We start from the raw sequence: 23,334 nt of genomic DNA, 5'->3' as shown, positions 1-23,334 counted from the left end.
CCTTATAATTTTAGGATAAACTCATTAAGATCAAGTCAGCTGTAAAAGCTAATGTCCAAAGCCATTCAGCATTTGATAACATGGTTGCAGGTGGGTCTTCTCATTCAGAAAAATTTCAGTCTTGGCCCTGAGCTCAAAAATTTGCAATTAAATGTTATCACTTACTGCTAAGTCAGTGGTAGAGCAAGTCAGGACAGTCAGCTTCTATTTCTGACAAAAATTCACAAAACTGATTGATAATGGTTAAGTCCAGGAGAATAAATGAAGTCCACTGGTAGATTCAAGCATTTTCTGCAAAGTACCTACTGATAATACAATTTACACAACTATGCCTTTTTTTTTGCCCCGCATATGCTTTTACTATCAGTTGTAACACAGCAGATTCCATTTTAGGTTGTACTGAATTAGTGTTTTCTCATCTTCTTTGAAAATATCCTCTCCTATAGTTGTTTCATGCAGACTATTCACAGAGGCTAAATCTTCATACTTGGCATTGACTCTATGAATAAACAACTGAACAGTATTGGTAATAGCTCTTTACTCGTCAAGAGCCAAGGAAAACCGCTCAATCATCTGCCTTGTTTTTTAATTGACTTAACTTTTCTCTCAGTGTCAGCACTGAGCAACGGTTCTCACTGAAGACTACAGTCTTAAATAAGTTTATTTTCTCTCGACACTCTTCTCTGGCTGCCCCAATTAAACACAATTTAATTAATTCACAATTGGTAAATGGCCTTCCTTGTTTGGATAACCGATGAGCCACTCAGAAACTTTGGTTGCAGCTTCATTTTCATTTTTTGAGAAGAAATTCTGCTACCATGATACATTCCATTTTAAAATTTCTAATTTTTCTGACCTTTACTCTCCTGTTAGGAATATTATGAGTGCTCAGTCGGCTAGTGCCAAAGCTGACTGTAGAGCTATGGTGTCATTTCACAATAAACATAATGTTTTGCCACCTACTTTGGTTAACAAAATAATCCACACTCTACCGTGCCTTAAAACCATGACGCTCAAAGCTCACTTTTCTCTCTCCTTTTGTTTTTGTTTGACATGATGAGTATGCATTGCTAATAAAAAGCAAATTAAAATTTAAAGATTATAGCAAATGTTGCTATATGGAGATATGCATGGTGCTAGAAATGCTGTCAAGTTATAACTGCATCACTGGAGTTTGTAGTGTGGCAAGCCGCATGCAGAGTGATGAGAGTGCCACGCAGTTTCTGTCACAATCACTCAACTATACTTAACTATGCCATCATAGCACAAAAAGCAGCTGTAAGCAATGTATTCTAAAAATGAGTGTTTCTGTCTTCTGATATAACTTTATGAACACTAAATTTGAAATGCAAAAATTTGTCATCTCTCACAAAGTATTATTCTTTTGGGGTTTGTTTCCAAACATTTAACATTCCAAACATTAGCTTGTACACCATACAAAACAGATGGTGGGCCAGATTTCACCTGTGGGGTATAAAATTACTGACCCTCGATCTAATGTGTTGATTTTTTTAAAAAGGATCAAGCTATTGGTTTTATTTTTCTATTGTCTAACTCATTAATTCCTGCTTGTCAAGAATTGTAATTTCTTCCTTCTATGTCCCTTTGGTTTGCTATTTTTTTCTTAAAAAAAATAGTATGCTTAATTCATTCACATTTAATGTTTTCATTGAAATAAGTATTTAGGGCTATGAGTTTTCTTATGAGAACAACTGTAGCTGTAGTCCATTGATTCTGATGTGCAGAGTTTTTATCAGTTTTCTAGAAATTCTGCAGTTTTGGTTGTATTTCCCCTTTGCTCAAAGATTATTTTACAATTAAAAAAAATTTCAAGACACAAAGGCAATTTTGAGTTCTGGTTTTGTTATTTTGCTCTTAATACCCATTCTTATTGCATTATGTTTGAATAATGAAATTTATATTATTTATACTTCTGAAATTTTTGAAAGTTCACTTTTGGTCCACTATATGGTCAATTTTCAAGAACACTATATGGCACTTATAAAAATGGTATAGTCTATTATCAGGTATAGAATTTAATGTATATTCATCAGGTCTACCTTACTGATTATGTACTATAGGCCCTCTTTTATCTTTTTTTTTGTAATGGAGATCCTGGGGATTTTTTTTTAAATCCATTTTATTTGTCATAGGCTGAGGGAAGTGAATTATTTTCTTAGTATTAATGTACTTCTACTCATTTCTCCTTGTACCTCTTGTCATTTTTGCTTCATGAAAGAAGCAAAAGTTATTTGGTATAATAGTTATTCATAACTATTGTAACTTCCTCAAGAATTAGAGTCTCTAGAATTAGAGAGTGCATTTCTTTGTCTTGCTTATGCTGTCTGCCTTAAATTCTTCCTTGTTTTATTAAGATTATAATCCTTGCTTTCTTTTTATATATTTGCCTGGTATGCTATGCCCATCTTTATGTTCTTTCTTTTTTTTTTTAACTTTAGTTTTGTTTTATTGTTGTTGTTTTTAGGGGGGAAGTAATTAGGTTTACTTGATTTTTTTTTAATGGTGGTACTGGGGGTTGTACCCAGGACCTCATGTATGCTAAGCAGGCACTCTTATCAATTGAGCTATATACAGCTCCATCCTTATATTCTTAACCTTTAACCTATGTTTTAGATGTCTCTCGTATATAGCATAATACAGCATTGGGTTTTGTCTGTGATCCAATCTGAATACCTTTTTAATAGGTGAGATAAGCCTATTTACATTTTTTAATGTGACTGTAATTAGGGATGTAGTTCTCTCATATTTGCTCTTTACCAAAAACTTAATTTTAGTTCTCTTGACATTTAGGAAGGTTTTATTTTTGATTTAGTGGTCATCTTTATGCTTATACTTTTATGCTTGGATGGTATCTGCTTCTCTTATAATAATAAAATTAGCTTGTACCTCTTCCTCCATATCCTCCACTACCCAATTTTAGGCAATATTCTATCATTTACTTTTTGTTTCTTTCGGGTTTTTTTTTTGGGGGGGGATAATTAGGTTTATTTATTTTAATGGAGGTACTGGGGATTGAACCCAGGACCTCGTGCATGCTAGGCATGCACTTTACCACTGAGCTATACCCTCCCCCTATCATTTACTTTTGTACTCTTAAATTTATTCAGACGTCTACTACTTGACTTGTCAGTTTTAAATTATATCCTTTGACTCCTAACTATTATATATGCAGCAATCAGAGAGCTTATTCTACTTTCTACCTTTTCTTCTTTTTTTTTATTAGATGCATTATTTCTATACTGTCAGTGTAAATTATTTACATGTTATTCTGTTACACTCATTCCACCTTTGTTTTAGCCTTAATTCTACAGATAAATATAGTCAATTCTTAGCACTAGCTGTTTTGCTGATGTTTCCCCAGTCATCACTTTGTTGATTGAAACTTGCCCTCACACCTGATTAATAGTTTGGGCTGATGCAGAACTTCAGGTTCAAAATCAGACCAAATTAGGGGGCTGTCAATGTAGGGCACAAATCCCTATGTAGGAGCACCACCGTCTCCCAGACAAGGTACTCAATTTACTTAGACTTTTACTTCAGCAGTTGGGAGCAGCACAAACAGGAAAACAGTGGGACAGGAGCATCAGCTTGATTTCTTTCCACTTTTGCTGTTCTTACCTACTCCTCTCCTTATATACATGTTTCCTCCATAGCCAAAACCTGTGAAGAATGAGCTCCTATCTCTACCTCAGGCTTTGTCTTATCTGTGGTTCCTTCAATATTATCCCATTTACCTTCCATCTTTTAGGACTTGAAAGTATCTGATTCACTATGGCCCTCCAAGGGTGTGGAGAAAAGAGACTTCCACACTGCTGCTGGGAATGTAGTTTGGAGCCATTTATGGAAAACTGTATGGAGATGCCTTAGAAAAACTAAAAATAGACTTACCATATGATCCAGCAATCCCACTCCTGGGCATAAATCCAGAAGAAACTCTAATTCAAGAAGATTCATGCACCCTAATGTTCACAGCAGCACTATTTACAACAGCCAAGACATGGAAGCAACCTAAATGTCCATCGACAGACAACTGGATAAAGAGGATATGGTGTATATAATAAATGGAATACTACTCAGACATAACAAAGAATAAAACAATGTCATTTGCAGGAACATGGATGGACCTAGAGATTGTCATACTGAGTAAGCCAGAAAGAGAAAGAAAAATACCCCATGATATCATTTATAGGTAGCATCTTAAAAAAAGACAAATTTATTTACAAAACAGAGACAGACTCACAGACATAGAAAACAAACTTAATGGTTACCAGGGGGAAAGGTGAGGGGGAGGGATAAATTGGGAGTTTGGGATTTCCATACATTAATTACTATATATAAAATAAGCAACAAGATCTTACTGTATAGTACAGGGAACTATATTTGATACTTTGTAAAAGCCTATAATGAAAAAGAGTATGAAAAGGAATATATATACACACATATATACGTATAACTGAATCACTATGCTGTACGTTATAAAGTAGCAACATTGTAAACTGATTATACTTTAAAAAAAGGAAAAAAATATGGCCCTCCAACCCCATTCTCAATACCTTTATCTGTTTTTCTATCCTTATGGTTATTTCAAGGGCATTTGTGAAGAAATAAGTGTACTCAGTTGCCATCTTGAATCAGAAGTGAGATTTCTAACGTTCTAAGTTAGTAGCTCACAATTTGATTAGAGAGAAGGCACCCCTATTGCAGTAGATCTATAGTCTGTTACTACGTAGTTCCAAAAAATAATTATTTTCCATTATGGATTAATTACTGAATTTATATTTATATTTTTCTAAAGATGCAGTATTTTATTTTTACCATAGTTAACTGGCTCCAAACAATCAAGAGCTGACAATAAGAAAACAACCTTATAACTTGTAAAGCACAGTATAAAAGAATAAGAGATGGCCTTTCTGGTAGTGATGACCTCCCCACAAGAACATGCCTCTTGCAAAGAAGCTCCTTCATCCCTCTCCAGAAGAGAAGAGGAAACACAAGAAGAAGTGCCTGGTATAGAGCCCCAATTCTTACTTCATGGATATGAAATGCCCAGGATGCTATAAACACACCACCGAATTCAGCCATGCCATAGTTTTGTGTGTTGGCTGCTTTACTATCTCTGCCAGTCATAGGAGATAAAAAAGCAAGGCTTATAGAAGGATGATCCTTTCGACAGAAACAGCACTTTTAAAAGCACCCTGAATCATGATAAATGGGGAGCTATCCCAATAAACACATTTTGGATAAAAAAATATATATGAGATAAAAAAGGGCATCCTGTACTATGAACTAGAGGAATCATTTCCCTGTCTGAATCCCTATTTCCTTGGCTATAAAATGAGCACATTAAGTGAGATTAAACACCTTCTACCATCAACAAGTTATGAATCTACATTTTTAAATGATTTTTATCAGGTTGGCAGTAACTTGATTAGGGAAAAGAATAGCATTTCCTTAGACACAGGTAAAGAAAATAGTGTGTTCTCCATTCTGTGTAGATTGATGGAATTCTTAATCACCCTAGAAGAAACAGTGGTAGCATTCAAGAGCAAAATAAGGCCTCTGCAATTTCGATTATAATCTACTCCAGTTCACTACAAGACTTTGCTCAGTAAGACCACCAAAACCCACAGGACGCCCAGTCTATAGATTTCAATTTAGGCATTTATGCACAATACGACAGTAAGTAGGAGGCCCAGGGACAGGGCATTTCTTGTGTCATAGGAAGAGCAAAGTTCAAGGAACCACCTGAATGAGTATTACTGTCAAGAGTCATGGAGATAGGTTGGAAAGTTGCTCGGCTTAGCAGGTGGTCAGAGGGCAGTGAGGCAGATATTGTAATCAGTCTCCTAGTCAGTAATTCTTCTCTTCATAACTCTCCTTATTTTTGTTTAGGTAACTACACTAACCCCAATGTAGTACGTGTACTTTGAGCAAAGCCAATTCCATCACTGGCTCCAGTAGTCAGGCCTAAGTGAACCATCCTACTCACATGGCATAGTTTTTCTTTTCTTTTTTTTTTTTTTAATGAAATATAGTTGACTTACAATATTATATTCATTTCAGGTGATTCAATATTTTTGCAGATTAGACTCCATAATAGGTTATTATAAGATAATGGCTATACTTCCCTGTGCTATATAGTATGTCCTTGGTGCTTATTTTATACATAGTAGTTTGTATATTAGTCCCATGTCCTCTTCCCCCTTCAGTAACTACAAGTTTGTTTTCTGTATCTGAGTCTGTTTTGCACATACATTCCACATATGCTTATATGTGGAATCTCATACAGTATGTCTTTCTCTGTCTGACTTACTTCACTAAGCATAGTATTCTCTAGGTCCATCCATGTTGCTGCAAATGGCAGGATTTCATTCTTTTTTCTGGCTGAGTAATATTCCATCATTCTTAATCCAATTTGCTATTCATATGCACTTGGGTTGCTTCCATGTTCACAGACATAGTTTTAATGGATGGACATATAACTTATTTAGGACCTATGCAACACGAAGAGCAGTTCTGGGGGAACATCTGAAAAGCTCCCTTGCTCTCCCAGAAACAATCCAAGCTCACTCTAACTAAAGGAAGTGAGCAAAGCACATGAGTCAGCCTTAAGATAAAGCTGATATCATCCAGAAGGCAAAATAGAGGGATACGAAGAAACAGGATCTTTGACCATACCATGAAGCATCTAAGTCATACCTACTGAAACTACCATGCTACCTCTGAATTTTTCCTTTATTATTTATGTAAATTTACACAGGACTTTCCCCCCCCCCCTTGCAACTGGAAAAATCTTAATACCAGAGATGCAAAGACTCCTGATTTATCACAGACATTTGAAAATATTTGACAGATGAAGTCAAACTAAGATTAAATTCATATTCTTAACAGAAGTCATTGTTATGTGCATTTACTCTGAGGCTGCAACTATTCATGAGCTAAGCTACAAGAGCATGAATCCTTAACATACAACTTGTTAAAAAAAAAAATAAGGTATAGATGGGTGCTGTACACACCAGTTTGATCAGGACAGTCACAGTTTACATTTATTTTCCTGGCATAATAACTAACAGAAGCTCATCACTCTCAAGTTCCCCAATTTATGCAGTTACGTTGCCTCTAAAGCATGCTTTTTGAATGGTATTCTTTTTTTAGAAAAATAACAGTAATCCAAGGAAATGCCTAGAGATCTTGAAAAAGTAAAAGGATTCAATCTTTTAAGCCCTGTGACTGGTTTTGAAAAAAGTGGTACTAAATAAAAAGTCTGCCTACAAAGAATTATTAGCCACGTGTCATTTTTATTTTACATACATTATTGTAATTTCCTGTCTACTGAATTGCTGGTATGAGGGGTCACAGAGACCCTCATTTGTAGGAAGAATGACTCAGTTCTTATGACGATATAGTAAGAAGCAAGATTTGAAAGCATTGGCAGGTCTTACATTACATGTATAGATATTTATTCTATTATCTGCCATCATGTCTAAAACACCTCTGTAGTCCAAATTCATCTCCTTGGGTTCTAATTTCTTCTTTACTCCACTATTAAACTGGACTAGTACCACACAATCTATTCGGTGATAATACCTGATCAGAAGGGAGCTGGCGTTGGCATCTGGAAACAAAGCCCTCAGAAAGGAGCAAGTTGGAGTCAAGAAGGGATGAGGGGTTCCTGGTACTCAGTAAGAGGCTGAAAAGTCAGGGCATCCATGACACTCCTTAGTATCTTAAGAAATAACTGTCACATACACCTGTTTTCCTCAGAAAATTCTGCCCTATAAGTCATTAAAGGTTGGAAGAAATAATAGCTAATGCTTACTGCTGCCTGTAGTACTTCTGTGTGTCTGTGTCTGTGTTTTGGTGGTACTGTTTTTAAAGACACATCTGTGTTCATTTGGCTTTATGATACTGTGATGCTTGTCCAAACACGCACATTGATTAAACAAGGTTTGGGGTGAGGCAAACGTATAGCTTTGCTACACAAAACACCTGCGCACCTTCAGCGTTTTTCTGCACAGATAAGGTAGGGCTGGGGTTGCAACGTCATGCCTAACCTAGGCTTCAGATTTGGAACCAGTTCATGTGGAAAATGCAAGCGAAACTGCTGAAGAAATGCTGTAAAAAACAGGAACATTTCTATCCGAGCCAGCTGTTCTCCAAGACAATGTCTTCTCCCTAAACATAAAGAACAGGCATAATACTTTTTAAAAATCCACGATATTTACCAAAATTTATGTCTAATATGTATCATTCAGGAAATCTGGAATTTAAAGAAAGTTAAAAGGAGTTATGTTTATCAAAGGATTTTCTTTAGCCCCCCAAAATAGAAATTGGCACTTCAGCTCCCAGAGCCTATTTCTTTACCTTCTTTTGTCAGGTCATGGACTTTTGTAAGCTTATTAGTCCCATTCTCTGCTTCCTTTGCATGTGGCAACAGAGCCTGAGACATGCTATGAAAGATCTGAGGTGTGACATTTTGGTCTATAGACCCAGGATAAGCTCATTTCATTTCAAATGACTGCATGTGTCCCTTTTCCCAGTGAAAAGAAGAATTTTCAGTTCATCTTCCATGGGTCTTGTGATCTGTGTATTTTTTCACAGCAGAAGCAATGGTTCTGGAGATGAAGTATAATAATGGAGAGCCAAGAAAGCCGATTCTAATTTCACTTCAAATTATGCCATTTCTCTCCCTGAGTCTTAGTTTCTCTAGCTGACTTCTAACTCTGTGAGTTTTGATTACAAGCCAAAAATCCACAAGCAAGAAAGTTTCAGAAGCCAGAGCTTCTCAATAGTTTCTTTCTAGCTGCTAAATTATGGCTTGTTTATTTTGAGTAGAAACAGGTGTTAATGACACCTACCTAAACCATTCTCTCCTCTAAAAGCCAATGCTAAATTTTCAGAGTTAGAATATTAATTCTACAACAGAATGCTTCAGATTAAGATGTTACATGTGATGAGTCATCATTATACTGTGTCCTAAAGTTATGCCTCTGTGAAAGTTCTCTTACCTAGGGAAAAGGGAACCAAAGCTTCCTTCCTGACAAAATGCCCATTGCTGTCCAGGAATCGTTCCGGATAGAATATATCTGGGTCTCTCCAGTACTTTTCATCAAAGTGTACAGAATAAAGATTTGTAATTACTGTTGTGCCTTTAGGAATAGAATAACCACGTACAACTGCATCTTCAGAAGTTGCGTGGAAAATCCCTAATGGCACTATATTACAGAATCTTAAAACTTCATGCAAAACTGCCTCCGTATAAGGCATTTTGCATTTGTCATCCCAGGAAGGCTTTCCACTGGGTCCTATAATTAAATCAATCTCTTTCTGAACTCGTCCTGTAAGAGAAAAAGTGTTCAAGTTATTATGCAATTCTTAAGATTATATCTAAAATAATTTCCCCTTGAGATAAAGCAAAGGATAACTTATAGTAAGCCAACAAAGTATGGCTACACCCAGATTCAGATTTTTCATTATCTGAGAGTTCTATTTAAATACATGCCTTATATCTTATACAACTAGTAGCCAATGCTCTGAGTAATTTTGTTGTGAAAAACACATTGAAAGTAATAAAAATAAAAATTAAACAAATGTAGAATTATAATAACATCACTCTCAGCAGGAAAACAGTGAAGCATAAAAACTTGAATTAAAAAAACAGAGTTCAGATCCCAGCTCAGTCACTTCTAAGTGGCTGAACTTCAGTAAATCAGCCACTCAGTCTTTTCCCTCATTTATAAAATAGGTATTATAAGACCTATCTGAAGTTTTTACATGAATTGAGATAATAGTTTTGAAAACGTTATAACCATTGAATGTTTTTCTTTTCGGCTAGCATAGCAGGAGTTCCTAAATAAAATGCTTTGTGCACGGCCAAAGACTCTAAAACATATATGAGCTCTAAATGTAACAACAGACCTTGAGATCAAGAGAATCCTCACCTTGAATGTTAGGATAAAGGGCCATGAAAAGAACTGCCCACCGTAGCACATTGGTTGTAGTTTCAGTTCCAGCAATGATGAGTTCACCCACAGAAAAAATTAGGTTTTCTTTGGAGAAAGTAGATGATGGATCATTTTTACCTTGATCCATCTCATCTAAATAAGCATCAACAAAGTGCTGAGGTAACCGAGGCTTTCTGTTGATGGAAGCTTTTTCAATAAGCCTGGAGAGAAAATCATAAATCACATCTGCATTTCTAAACAGCTGTTGATGTTTTCCAAAAGGTAGGATGTCAATCCATGGAAAGGCATTATAGAGGAAGACTGAGGCGCTGGCAGCTAGTTCCACATTTTCACTAAATAACTCAATCATGTGCTGAAAATCAGTGTCTTCATAAGTGAATCGTTCTCCAAAAATGATCAGATTGGTTATGTTTGAAACAGCATTTGTTATTAATTGTTTAAAGTCAAAAGGTCTACCACTGTACGTTTCAATAGCATCAGTGAAAAACTTGGTTTCTTCTAAGATTTTAGATTCAAAAGACTTTTGGCCATATCCAAAACAGCGAAAGCTGTTTACAGCTAATCTTCTGTGATCAACCCATCCTCGGCCATATCTGGAATTGAGTAAGCCTTGGGGGGAAAAGAGAATATTGAACAATTTTATTACTTCTACATCCCTGTATCTAGCAGCTAAAACATGCTATGAAAGAGGAAAAAAAAAAAAAAAGGTGATTAGTCATTCTCCAAATTATCTTTCTATAAAACTAAAACTAAACTCAGTGGTTTCCCTGCTTCCTGTTCTCTACTACTCGTTAGTCACGAAATATTATAAACAGATAAAGCTTGCCTATATTTCTTATCTGGGGACAGGCAGAAGAGACCCATAATCCTATAATCCTCCCACCACAAGAAACTGGACTGTTTTGTGTAACTCAGCCTGGGTGAACTAGGCCAAGGTGACTTTACTGTTTAATTTTCACTATAAGCCTAATTTACAAAAGACAAACGACGGTGTGTTCTATGGGCAAAATTTTATCCTGGACTAAACACACACCTGAAAATCATCCTTCTGGGATTAGGCATTTTCTGCTTTAAGGAACTAGATTTTAGAAAACAAATTTCTTCGTGTTAAAGGCATATGCTACATAATAATATAACTGGCAGAGGCAAGGATGGCCTGTATGAGGTGCCAATACATTGGAAATATGCAAGCCAAAAGTAGGTGATAGGGACTGAATGCTTGTGTTCCCACAAAATTCAAATGTTGAAGCCTAATCCCCAATGTGATGATATTAGGAGGTGGGGCCTTTGGGAGGTAATTAGGTCATGAGCCCTCATGAATGGGATTAGTGCCCTGTGAAAAGTGATGATTGCTCTTGGTTATGTGAAGATACAGGGAGAAGACAGCTGTCTGCAAACCAAGAAGCAGGCTCTTTCCAGTCACTGGATCTGCTGCAAACTTATCTTAAACTTCCCAGCCTCCACATTTGTGAGAATAAATGTTTGCTGTTTAAGCCACTCAGTCTATGATATTTTTGTTATAGCAGCCCCAACTAAGACAGAGGACAAACATGAAACTCAAATTTCTAATGTTGATACTGCTTGCTTAAAATTTCAGTATCCACTGCTGTTCTGATATGTCTACTATGCAATATTTTCCCTTTAAATCTATCAAAAAAAATCTTCAGCATATATTTATATAATGTGTAGTTTACTCAGAGTTTCATTCATAATTGGTACATAGGTGTAGCTATGATGAAAAATGTCATGTTCTCTTACATGAAGTACCTATGTAATTTACATTCTAACAACTTTTGTGCAAGTTTTTGAATTTGGAGCTTATGATAAAGTTAACCATATATAAGGGGGTCTTTAATGCAGTGCAGCAATCCTATATTCCATAGTCCATTCTCTTTTCCATACTCTCAGATGATTATTCCTTCAACACGTATGTATGGAGCTAAAGTGTCACAGATATATCATGATGTGAACAAAAGAGGCAAAGTTAGTTTCTCATTGACTTTACATACTAGTGAGGAGAGGTAAACAAATAAATTATATAGCAAGGAAGGAGATATAGGGTGGTCAGGAAAAGTCTCACTGAGGTGACACAAGTAAAGACATGAAATAGGAGTGAGTCCAGAAGATATCCAGAGAAAGATCACTGCAGGTAGAGAACCAGTGCAAAGGCACTGAGATGAAATCAAGTCCTAGAGAAATATATGCATATGGAACATGTGCATAACATGTGCTTACAGTTACATACAAGGAGGTACAGAGGAGCCTTATTATAACCCTACACTGGCCAAACTATGTGCCCGGGCATGGGTTGAACCCACCTAAAGGGCAACTTTTTCCTATTCAAACAGTGGGTTGATGGTGGCTCTGATTTCCCAGTTCCAAGTTCAGTACATATGCATCTTAAAATAACACATTTAATTTTCTACCACATTTAATTTTCTACCAATTTTTCTCTTACTGTTTTTTTGAAAATCTTAAGTTGAATACTTATTTTACCTTTCTTTATGATAAAAATAGTCTAACCTATAAGTGTATAGCTTCAAAAAATGTATAATATACACTTTACCCTAACTATTACTCCGATCACATGATTCATTTTCATAATTTCTTCAAAGGTCTTCTATTATAATTGTGGTATAATTTCTTCTTTGGGCCAATTATTATTTAGAGGAGTGTTTAAGAAGCTGGATATTTGCTTTTATTTTATATTATTGCATTCAAGTGTCATCATATTCTGGCCTGAGAATTTGGCCTTTGAAACTGGTTTTTCTTTGCATCAGTTGATTTGCTTTGCAATGTAATACGTGGTTAATTTTTTTTTTTTTTCTTTTTCAGTCAGTGTCATTATTTTTAGTCTATGTAACCAAGACATTGTTGAATTTTTCTTTGAAATAAAGTGTGAAACTCTCATTAAATTGGGAAATTTGAAACAGCATCATTATAAAAACTCTTCTATTAAGCATGAAAACGGACGTATCTGACGTCAACATTCTATTTTAGGCTTTCTGTTGCTGCTTTCTTCTCATCAATTCTGTGAGTGTTCAGCCTTTCTCCCTTGGTGAGCATGAAATCATCTGACACTAATCAGCACTAAACCACATAGAATACTAGTCCGTTACACAAACCCCACAATTTTTCATTTACATATCACATTGATTAGTAGTTAAGAAAGGCTGCTTCAGGTTCTCTATAAGCTTATGAGCAAAATGATAGTAAAATGTTACCAAGCACTCAAGACTAGTTCCAAAGGTACTTTTGATTCAAGTGTGTGGGCACATGTGTGTATTCTTGACTTGTTTCACAAAACCTGTACATATTAAGTGCTAATTCTTTAAGACATTATTTACAATATTTTATTAGAACTGGATTACAACAGTAGGATTAGCATGTACTGGTCTCAGATATGAATGTAATGCAGCCAGAAATGTCCTCAAATACTAGATTCTGTAACTAAATTAACTAATTAATAATTTCTTGTTAATCAGTACAATAGAATCCAATCTCTGTGTACTAAATTTGCATAAAATAAGAAATATAATTTAAAATAGTTCAATAAATCACTAAATAGGTTAAAATAAACATACCTCCCATTTTTGTCATCTTCATGAATATAGGAAGGCATGGTCTGTCTGCAAAAATTTCACTTTGATGAACAAGGCATTCCTTTACTACATCATAGCCATTTAGAACCACAATTGATATACCTCCAAGGTGTAGACTGAAGATCTTTGAGAAGAAAAGAAAAACATTTAAATGGCAAAATGTATGGAGAAATACAACCACAGAAACCCACATGTACTAAGCCCAGCTCTCCTAGTATTTGTTACTTCCCTGAAAATGTTGGCATTTATTAACCAACTGACAATGTTTACAGTGCTTTCTCTCTACAAGGTATATCAAACACTATGATTTCATTGTGTACTCAATAGCTCAAGACATAACCTTATAAACGATGCAACGGAAAGAGTATGACTCAGGAGGCCTGGGTTCTAGTTTAAGCCTTACCTTTAAACTGAGATAGGATACTGGGCAGAACTCTTAACATTTTTGGATTTCAGGGCTGCCATAGGAAAATCAAGAAATACTGGATTTATATGCTTGTTTGTTTATTTTCAGTGGAGGTACTAGGGATTCAAACCCCGACCTTATGCATGCTAAATATGTGCTCTACCACTGAGCTATACCCACCCCCAGTGATTTATATGCTCTTTTAAAATTCATTCCAACTCAAACATTCAGTGATATCTCAGAATCTTTATTTCCAAGATGAATGAGGAAGTGGCTCCATCTATATATAATTTATTATTCCAGGTTTAGGTAGAGGAGGGTATTGTCAAAGGCCTGAGAGACAATTTTTGAAGTATAAAATGTTAGGGCCCAGAGGGAGGTGCCAAGATGGCAGAGTAGAGAGACTCACAGCTTGCCCTCACCCACAAATATACCAAGAATTACACCTACAAACCCACTGATTCGCATAGAACACCTACTGAACTCTGGCAGTGTCTCTTCCTTCAAAATACAGGACGATTCTCACAAAATCTGACAAACAGCAAGCTCATACTTTATGGCATAGGGAACTATATTCAATATCATGTAGTAACTTATGGTGAAAAAGAATATGAAAACAAATATATGTTCGTGTATGACTGAAGCATTATGCTGTACACAGAAATTGACACAACACCGCAAACTGACTATACTTCAATTTAAAAAAGTATATATATACACAAGAGGGTAAAAATTTTGGGGCCCAGAGCAGGCCACCCAAAAATGTGCCTCATGGTATATTAGTTATTCTGAATCAAAGTTACTGAAGAAATGTTACTCTCTTTTCTGTCTCTCTGAAGGCAGGAAATGAATCTCATGTGAAAGGTATACTCCCTGCATCTGGAGGTAGGTCACCCTTTTGCCAAAGATAGGGAATTCTGGCCAAGAAGCCTATATAAACAAATCTTGTTACTTCTTTAATTTACTGCCCCAAGCACAAATTCTGTTTAGATTCTTCACTAACTAGGCACCCAAAATGGAAGTTTCTTTGTCCTGTCAATTCCTTGCAAAATTACTGGGTCTTTGGCTAAAAAGTCCAAATTCTGCCTTCTTTGGCCACTTCCTAGGTCCCATTTCTATGAGACCTCCATGCACATGAATTCAAATGTGTTTCTTTCTCTCCTGTTAATCTGTCTTGTATCAATTTTATTATTAGTACAGCCACAAGAACTCAAGAGGAACAGAGGGCAAAATTTCCCCCTCCTCAACAAAACATACTGAAACTCATAGGCTCATTTGTATTCGAGCCCCTGAATTCCATGAAGTTAACAAAGAGGGCCCTACGGAATCTGACCTTGGAAGAAAGGCATTCACCACACAGGCACAGGTGGTGTGCTAAAAGAATAGCCATCCTATTCCTTGCTGGAGCATCTCATGTGTTCCACCACAGGTTCGCTTACAATGTCACACCTCTTATCTAGCTAGCCCTATTACAGGGGCCTAGTCCATTGAAAGAACAATGCTATCTTATCAGTGGGATGAGAAGATTGCTTATCCCCATGCTCTCTAGGGTTGGCTGGGAGCTTTTAAGAACCAAAATACTGAGTCAAGCCTCATCTCGGTGCAAACATGTGGTTCACACTACTTTGGGGGGGTTGGGTAGGAGGAACCAGGAGGCTTAACAGAGAACTGAAGTTCAGCAGAAGTAGTCACAGCAGCAAAGTGATAAAGACCTCCAGGGAGTAACAAACTCAACCAGCTGAGCAAGTCTTTGGCACAAGGATGGCCCTGCCAATCAAGCAGTAGGTACATCCAGAACTTTGGGGAAGGAGCACGGGCTGCCTGCTACAAGCAGTGTTATTGGTCAAAATTGGCAGTGTAAGAGTTTCAGCACAAAGGAAGTGGTTACCAGCTGAGCAAAGGTGGGGCTCTTTTGGTTCCCAAAGCAGTAATGGGATCGTCTTAAAGTGCAATTTTAAGCAGATATAAAGGAAAAACTCCTCCTGTGTGTTTCTCAGGACTCTATTACAACACTTATGACACCAGATGTGAGGATTTTACACACATCAAGCATTCTGGGTCACCAGCTGGGTGTCCTACAATTTAACTCAACTCTGACACTATCTACCTGGAGAAAGTGTCAGATTCCACAAGTTAAGGGCTCAGTGTCACAAGAACACTCTCCTATTTCAGACTCCAATCACAAAGTCCAGGTTGTTACCAGTGCTTCTGGCCAAAAGGCTATAAATCAGAGGTTCCCATGACCTCCTCCTTGAGTTTGATTAATTTGTTAGAGTGGCTCACAGAACTCAGGAAAATATTTTACTTATTAGATTACCAGTTTCTTATAAAAGGATACATCTCAGGAGCAGCCATATATATGGAAGAGGTGCATAGGGCAAGGTACGAGGAAAGCGGTGTGGAGTTTCCGTGATCTCTCCAGGCACGTGAGCCTCTGCTCACCCCAACATGTTCACCAATTCACCGACATGGAAGCTCCCTGAGCCCTGTAATTCAGGGATTTTTATGTAGGTTTACCTAGGCCTGATTGGTTAAATCATTGGCCACTGGTGACTGACTCAACCTCCAGCCTCTCTCCCTTCCCCAGAAGTAAGGGGAGTAGGGCTAAAAGTTCCAGCCCTCTAATCCCGGTGGTTCTCCAGGTAACAAGCTCTCATACTTAAGAATTTTCCATTAATATTAACATAAACTCTGAGGTGGGTGAAAAGGGCTTGTTATGAATAACAAAAATGCCTTTATTGCTCTCAACACTTAGGTTATTCCAAGGGTTTTAGGAGCTTGGGCCAGGAAAGGTACAAAGACTAAATACATATTTATTATAAATCAAAATATCACAGAAGAGTTAATTAAAAAAATGGCATTAGTAAATAGGCAGTGGTCATAATGCAAGAAAAGAAAAACATCCTCAACTTTGTGATTGATTTCAGAAAGATGGGATTAAAAATTGTGTTAATATAAAAGCAGAACAAACAGGTGAGTTAATTTCAGGGCAAAACTGTCAGGCTATGGACACTAGCCTGGACACTAGGGATTATAAAAACTGAGAAGGAGCCATAGCTTAAGAAAGTCGTTACACAATCCACCTTTACTCAAATAAGATGGTTCTCTACTTGAGGGTGAAACTGTGGAAACTATTACTTGAACTAGCATCTATTTTAGTATATACTATTTTCAAGGACTTTTGGTAAAGGTTTGTGAATCAAATTGTAAAAATTCATCCTTACACTGCTTTGATCTATGGAAGGGTTCAAGATTAGGTTCATATATTTTTTATTTATTCAATAATTTTTAGTATTATTATGGGCTAGTTATGATGCTGGCAGAGACAGAAAAAGGACCACATGAAACAGTTTTCTGCCTTCTACAAGTCAGTCTATGATCTTCAAGTCTCTTCCCTCCCCTCAAACTAGCTCTACCCAGGATTTTTCACTACCTCAGTTAACGACCATTCCATCCAACCTTCCAGGCCCCAAACTACCCAGGAGCTGCCCGTGTTGACTCCATTTTTCACCCAAGCCCCACATCACTGTTCAGTAGTCATAATGTTTCAACTTTCACAATGCAGACAGAATATGACAATTTTTTACCACTTTCGTCATGATACTCTGATCCTTTATTTCTCTCCTATGTTATCTCAACAGCCTCTTGTCTCTTTACGGGTGATTCTCAACATGGCATACTCCTGCTTCACGGCCTTTGTACTTGTTCCCTTGGCCTGGAATATTCTTTTCCTACATATTCCCATACTTTGCTCCTTCACTTCCTTTAATTATTTGCTAAGATGCCTTCTTTACAGTGAGGCCTGCTCTAACCCGTTTAAATTTCACCCTCTAGCATTCTCTATCTCCGTTACCCTAATTTAGTTTACTTCATACTCCATACTCTAACATATTATATACTTTACTTATTGTGTGTATATTGTCCCTGTCCCACTGTAATAAGGAAGAACAAATCTGACTACATATTAGATCTATTTGTTTTACCTTAACCTTTATATTTTATTGCTTTTGCTTCAAGTTAAGAATGTTGTTGATAGCCTGAAATATACAGGCTAGCTCATTCTCAAGGTTCTGGCCTTAAAGGGTTTAACACTTCCATTCATATAGAGATTAAAAGTTGCAGAACAGAGAATAACATCTGTCTTATATGTTTAGAGGAATATCATGACCAGACCTACATAGTCAGCTGCAAAAGCAAAGCATTGTTTTATCCCATCTAGGGTCTGGCCTATACCAAGAAGTTTGCAACAACCAGCCACTTCCCCCAACCACCTTTTAGTATAAAAGAACTCTGAATTCTAACTCAGGCAAGGTGGTTCTCTAGGACAATAGTGCCTCATCTTCTCAGTCAGCTGGCTTTCCAAATAAAGTCCTTATTCCTTGCCTCATCACCTGGTCTCCAGATTTACTGGCCTGTCATGCAGGGAGCAAATAAGTCTGGGCTCGATAACACGGCTCCCCTCATTCCCTCCACTGCTAGGATGTAAGCTACACAAGGGCAGGGATTTTCATCTGTTTTGTTCACTGCTATATCTTCACACCTAGGATATTACATAGCATATGATAACAATTGATAAATATACGTTGAATTAATAAATAGTGGTGGAGACACACATTTAAGTATATTATTACAACACTTTGGGCTAAGTGCTAAGAACAAAGGAATGTAAAAGTGTTGCTGATGAAAACTGATAATTGCCACATGCTGGGAATACTTCCCTTGACTGCCATACTGCCAAACCCCACCAAGTCTTTAGGGACCAATCTCTATCAAGCATTTCTTGGTGCACTCTCTTTTTCTGCCTTAAACCAACACAGCACATGCTTAGAAGCTCCCATGGCACTTATTTACTACTACTTAAAACCAGAAGTATTCATATTCCTGTCTTCTACTTGCCTACTAAATTATAAACTCCTTAGATTCAGTGATTTCATCTCTTTCATCTTTGAACACTCCATAGAATCTCATTCAATGCTTTGCATAAATCTCAATAAATGCTTACTGTATAAGTAAATTATAAGCTGTCAACTCCACTTGCCTCAAAGTAATTACTTTATTATCCTTACGTGCATTACCTGAAAATAACCTGTAAAAAGTCTCTTACTAGCTTTGCTAGCTAGGGAATGCTTCTTGAAATCTAGGTTAAGATTAGTCACTGCAGAAACTTACGCATTCAAAGCGAATCTCCAAGGAAATGGTAATTCTCAGTGTGGAACATTTCTATATAAGACTGTCTTTAAAATGACTGTATAAGACTTGAGGACTGGCTGTCTTCCTTTCAAGAATTATGAAGGAGAATTGAATTCACAGACTTCATAAAAGCAGATGTCACTTGAAGTGATCGTCGTTTCTCAGAAGCAATTTTAAAGTCCAGGGCTTTTTTCCTCTGAGCACACATCTCCAGATCATCAAGTGGAAAAGTAAGATTCTTTTTGTAAATAAGACATATAAACAACTTCCCACAACCTTCTAGAAGTAAAGGAGATAATAGTTTCCTCCCATTTCCAAAAAAAGGTTTGGTATTTTAACAAACAACTCATACAAACTTTGAGACTGTAAGAATTGGAAAATATGTCTAAGATAATGGGAGACCTGTAGAGGTATTTCACAACCAAGATAGAGAACAACTAGCTTAAAGAGTTAATACATTAACTCTTTTCCACTTAAGTCTAAGGCAGAGTTACTCAATGTCTACTCTTCAATGCACACATCCTTTCCACTTCCGTTCTTTTTTCTTTTTCTTCTGCCCCTCTTGCGCCTAATAGCACAGGTTAACTCTATTTGATTTTACCACTTTCAGTAAAAACACCTCTTGGTAAAGAACCATGGTTGGCTCAAATACCTGTACCACCAGGAAAGCTGGTAACTCATGCCAAAATCCATTAAACCAGAGTTACCTATCCCAAGATGCCACTCTTCCAATACATTTATACTTTAATTTACAATCTATTCTTTGTAAGCAGAAAGGGCCAGGGGTCACAGGAGAAAGAGAATGAGGCATGGCTTTCTTGACGTAAGAGAAGTCATTTTTGGCCCAAGCCATTTTGGGATCTAATACTAGCCACAATGCTTGCTCTTGAAAAGGTTTCAGTAATAATGATTTTAAGGAAACAAAAGAATGAAGGACTGTTATCAGGCAAGAGAAGTAACAATAGCAAAGATAATATATCAGTTGTAAAGACTCCCAGTTGTTTCATTGGTAAAGATTAGCCTGAAGCACTCAACCACCAGATCAACTGGAATCTTAGAGATGATGTTGACCTTTTCTGACCCTTGGGACTTCAATCAACCAAAGCTTGGTCCTTTGCCCCAAATCTATGCTGAATTTTCCTGCTCAAGCCGCTTCATGAATATGCATATACCGTCCAAGCATTCATGAACATGATGTAACTTGGTTTAAACTTCCCCAATTTTAGTGTTTAGGGAGGCACTGCTTTGGGAAAAATCCCTGGATTCTCCTTACTTGCTGCAAGTAATAAATCTTTTCTTCTTCTGATCTTTGCCTTCGTTGTGTCTTTTGGCTCCACACTCATCAAAAGGCAAACTCAAATTTTGGGTAATACTTCTTGTAGACTTAGACTACCCCCACTCCCAAAAGAATGTTCATAGTAAACACAGAGTTTCTTTCTGTTCAAATACCTACATGTGAAAAACAATTTCCAATCCTGCATGACACCACTGCTTTAAAAACACTACTTTGTAGACCTAATAAATTGTTCTGTAATTAATAACCAAGAACATCTGAGTAGCTCTTAACAGTATTCAATTATTATTACTATTATTATACGTACCAGGGAAATTAAGACTCAGACAAGTAAAGGTCAAATTTTATCAGATGAGAGAGAAAATTCCAGTCTTTTACTTTCACATCTTATGATTTCTCTAGAATATTAATGATGCTTTGTACCAACATACCAGAGACCACACATATTCACTGGAAATCATGGAAATACACTCAAATCTTGAAGAAATGGAGGATGGGGGAAAAAAAACCCTAAGAATTATATATATTTGGTTTATCTAAGTCCAGCCTCCCTTTAGCAATATAATCATCAGTGAACTGCATAAACCTAGAATAATTCTTGTAAAAACTGGTTTAAAAATGGATGCTGTACTTTTCCTTCAAAACACTCAAAATTTGTGGTCAATCGTTAGATTAATTTTTTTCTCAGTAGGCTGTAATCCCCTAAAATCGGGTTGTGACTGCTTTCTACCCCTTCATCCCCAGCACCTGTTAGAACCTGCATGGTTGTTTCCTATTAAGAATGGATTCAAAACAAATCAAGTGAGCCAGGTCAGTGCCAGTGTTTAGGAAACTTCTGCCTCCTTCTGAGGTCACGACACCCTTCCAAACGCAAGCTACTGTCCTGGCCCTTTCCCCCTGCTAGTTAGCAGATGTATGGCTGCCTGCAAGTCACTCAACATGTCTGTGCTGCAGTTTCCTCCTCTGTAAAACGGGGATGGGGGGGAAGGAACCAGAGCACCCGCCCCGCCCGGGCGGCTGAGTGGACGAGCCCGCTTTGGAGGGGCGGCTGGTCCACCGCAGGCGCAGTCTCAGTGTTTGCCGTCGGGACGCTCCTGGCTCCCGGTGGGACTCGGCACCGACTTTTACTCATTAATTTATTCGCTCTTTCACAATTATTTCCCAGAGGCCCTCCCCTGCGCTCTCTAATCCTCACAACAGACGTCTAGACCAGCCGTTCTCAAGTGCAAACATCCAACAAACTCTTATTAACCATTAACTCTGTCTTAGAATTCGGAAGCCTGGTTTTCCCGAGAAGTCTTGGGTGGAAGGGAATCTAACCTACACGCGGTACGCGGCTCCGTGGGGGCGAGAAACTGAGCGCTGGGGCTGCCCGCTGAGGGGAGCACGGTCACGCCTGACGGGGCGGACTGGGGACCCCATTGCGCAGGCGCGGGAGCACCGCCTCCGCGCCCTAAGGGGCGTGAGGATCCCGCCAGGACCCCGCGGCGTCGGGCAGGCGGGGCTTCCCCGGCGGCAGGGCGGCGTCGAGAACCTCGCCCCCCCGAACCCGGAAGCGGGTTTCCCTCCAAGCCGCCGGCACACGGAGAGGAGCCCCTACAGCTCGTGCCCACGAGCGTCAGCCCACCCGGAAGGAAGGCCTGGGCCCTCCCTGCCCGCGGCCCGTGGGGCTGTACCTCGCCGTACACCTGGCTCTGCTTTTTCATGTAGACATGAGGGAGCTCAGCTGAGGCGGCCAGCGAGTAGATGTTGCCGATAAATGGCAGCCCTGAAGGTCCTGGGGGGAAGCCAGACGGCCGCCTCTGCTTTAGCAGCTGGCGGACCCCCAGCGCGAAGAGCAGCAGGAAGAGAGAGCCGCGGAGGGCCGCAGCGAACGCCTCAGCATCGGGAGTCTCCCACATGGCCGGGGCCTGGGGTTCCTAACCCCGGCAGCCCTGGGACCTTGAGAGCGCTCCAACCTCGCCGCGTCCCATTGGCCTGATACCCCGAGGTCCCGCCCCACTTCCATGACCATTGGCTGGCTGGCTGAGCGTAGGGCCCTCGGGCGGGTTACTCCTGGCTTTTCCCAGCGCAGAGTCAGCTCTGTGGAGGGGGGCGCGGCCGTTTGGGTTTGGGAGCGGTTCTGGGCAGGGCCCCCCCCTGGCTGGGAACCGAGCAGGGAGGCTGTTGACACCTGGGCCTCGGAGACTTGACAGCACCACCTCCCTCAGTGGGCCAGGCGGATCCTGCTTCCCTGGCCTACTGCCCTTTCTCTGGGTACCTTTTTAGGAACCAGGTCTGCTTATTTCAAGACGAGAAAAACTAGGGAGATTACCAGCACTGCAGTCTTTAGCAGAACCTGGTTATCTTTAGAATCTCCATTAAAGAATTGACCCATCAACATAAAAAGAAAATAATCCCACCATTTGGCCTTTTACTCATCTGTTCTTTGGTCCTTATTTTATAAGGTGTTTTTGCATGTGATTCCTGAAGAATTTTAATTACGCAATATTTAGGGAACCTGAGTTAATCATGTATCTTTTCACAGCTTTCTGGTTGTCCAACTGGTTACTTACTGGCAGTCACACAAGACTGTTCTGCAGTTGCCCAGGGATTGTACTTACTGTTGAAACGTTTTGCCTTCACTACCTAAAGTTAAGCAACTGATTGCCAACTTGGAAATTTGTATTTGCTATTTCTGTTTCTATTCCTGTTTTGCATTGGGTAGTTTACCCAAAGCAATAGAGATAATATGTGAAAAGAGCAACAAAGTCCCTACTGTCCTAGAACTTACATTCTTGTGAGAGAGAAGAGGAATAAACACGTAAATAATTTTAGATAATCATAAGCAGGTGAAAATAAAAGTGTGTTATAGAG

At 38.5% G+C, this 23,334-nt stretch overlaps 1 protein-coding gene and 1 pseudogene across 1 annotated transcript; one reads left to right on the top strand and one right to left on the bottom strand.

Annotated features, from left to right (window-relative positions):
- The first annotated feature begins 4,948 nt into the window (after positions 1-4,948).
- LOC102515174 lies at positions 4,949-5,209 on the top strand (annotated as a pseudogene).
- A 2,090-nt stretch (positions 5,210-7,299) lies between these two features.
- LOC102514910 (vitamin D 25-hydroxylase) lies at positions 7,300-22,446 on the bottom strand. Its single transcript, XM_032488970.1, has 5 exons — positions 22,155-22,446; positions 13,571-13,712; positions 9,963-10,595; positions 9,030-9,359; positions 7,300-8,196 (listed from the first exon to the last, which is right to left on the bottom strand). The coding sequence occupies exons 1-5, from the start codon at positions 22,377-22,379 to the stop codon at positions 8,021-8,023; spliced, it is 1,506 nt and encodes a 501-aa protein (XP_032344861.1). The 5' UTR covers positions 22,380-22,446; the 3' UTR covers positions 7,300-8,020.
- Positions 22,447-23,334: the final 888 nt, after the last annotated feature.

Source organism: Camelus ferus, chromosome 10 (genome assembly GCF_009834535.1).
Source record: "Camelus ferus isolate YT-003-E chromosome 10, BCGSAC_Cfer_1.0, whole genome shotgun sequence".
Classification (NCBI taxonomy): domain Eukaryota; kingdom Metazoa; phylum Chordata; class Mammalia; order Artiodactyla; family Camelidae; genus Camelus; species Camelus ferus.
This window is presented reverse-complemented; position numbering and strand designations above follow the sequence as displayed.

Excerpts from the sequence above, each read along its gene's own strand:
- LOC102514910 (XM_032488970.1), bottom strand. The coding sequence starts at position 22,379 with ATGTGGGAGACTCCCGATGCTGAGGCGTTCGCTGCGGCCCTCCGCGGC. Across the intron at positions 13,713-22,154 it reads AGAGCCAGGTGTACGGCGAG|ATCTTCAGTCTACACCTTGG; the intron begins GTACAGCCCCAC and ends TTCTTCTCAAAG. Across the intron at positions 10,596-13,570 it reads GAAGATGACAAAAATGGGAG|GCTTACTCAATTCCAGATAT; the intron begins GTATGTTTATTT and ends TTTCCCCCCAAG.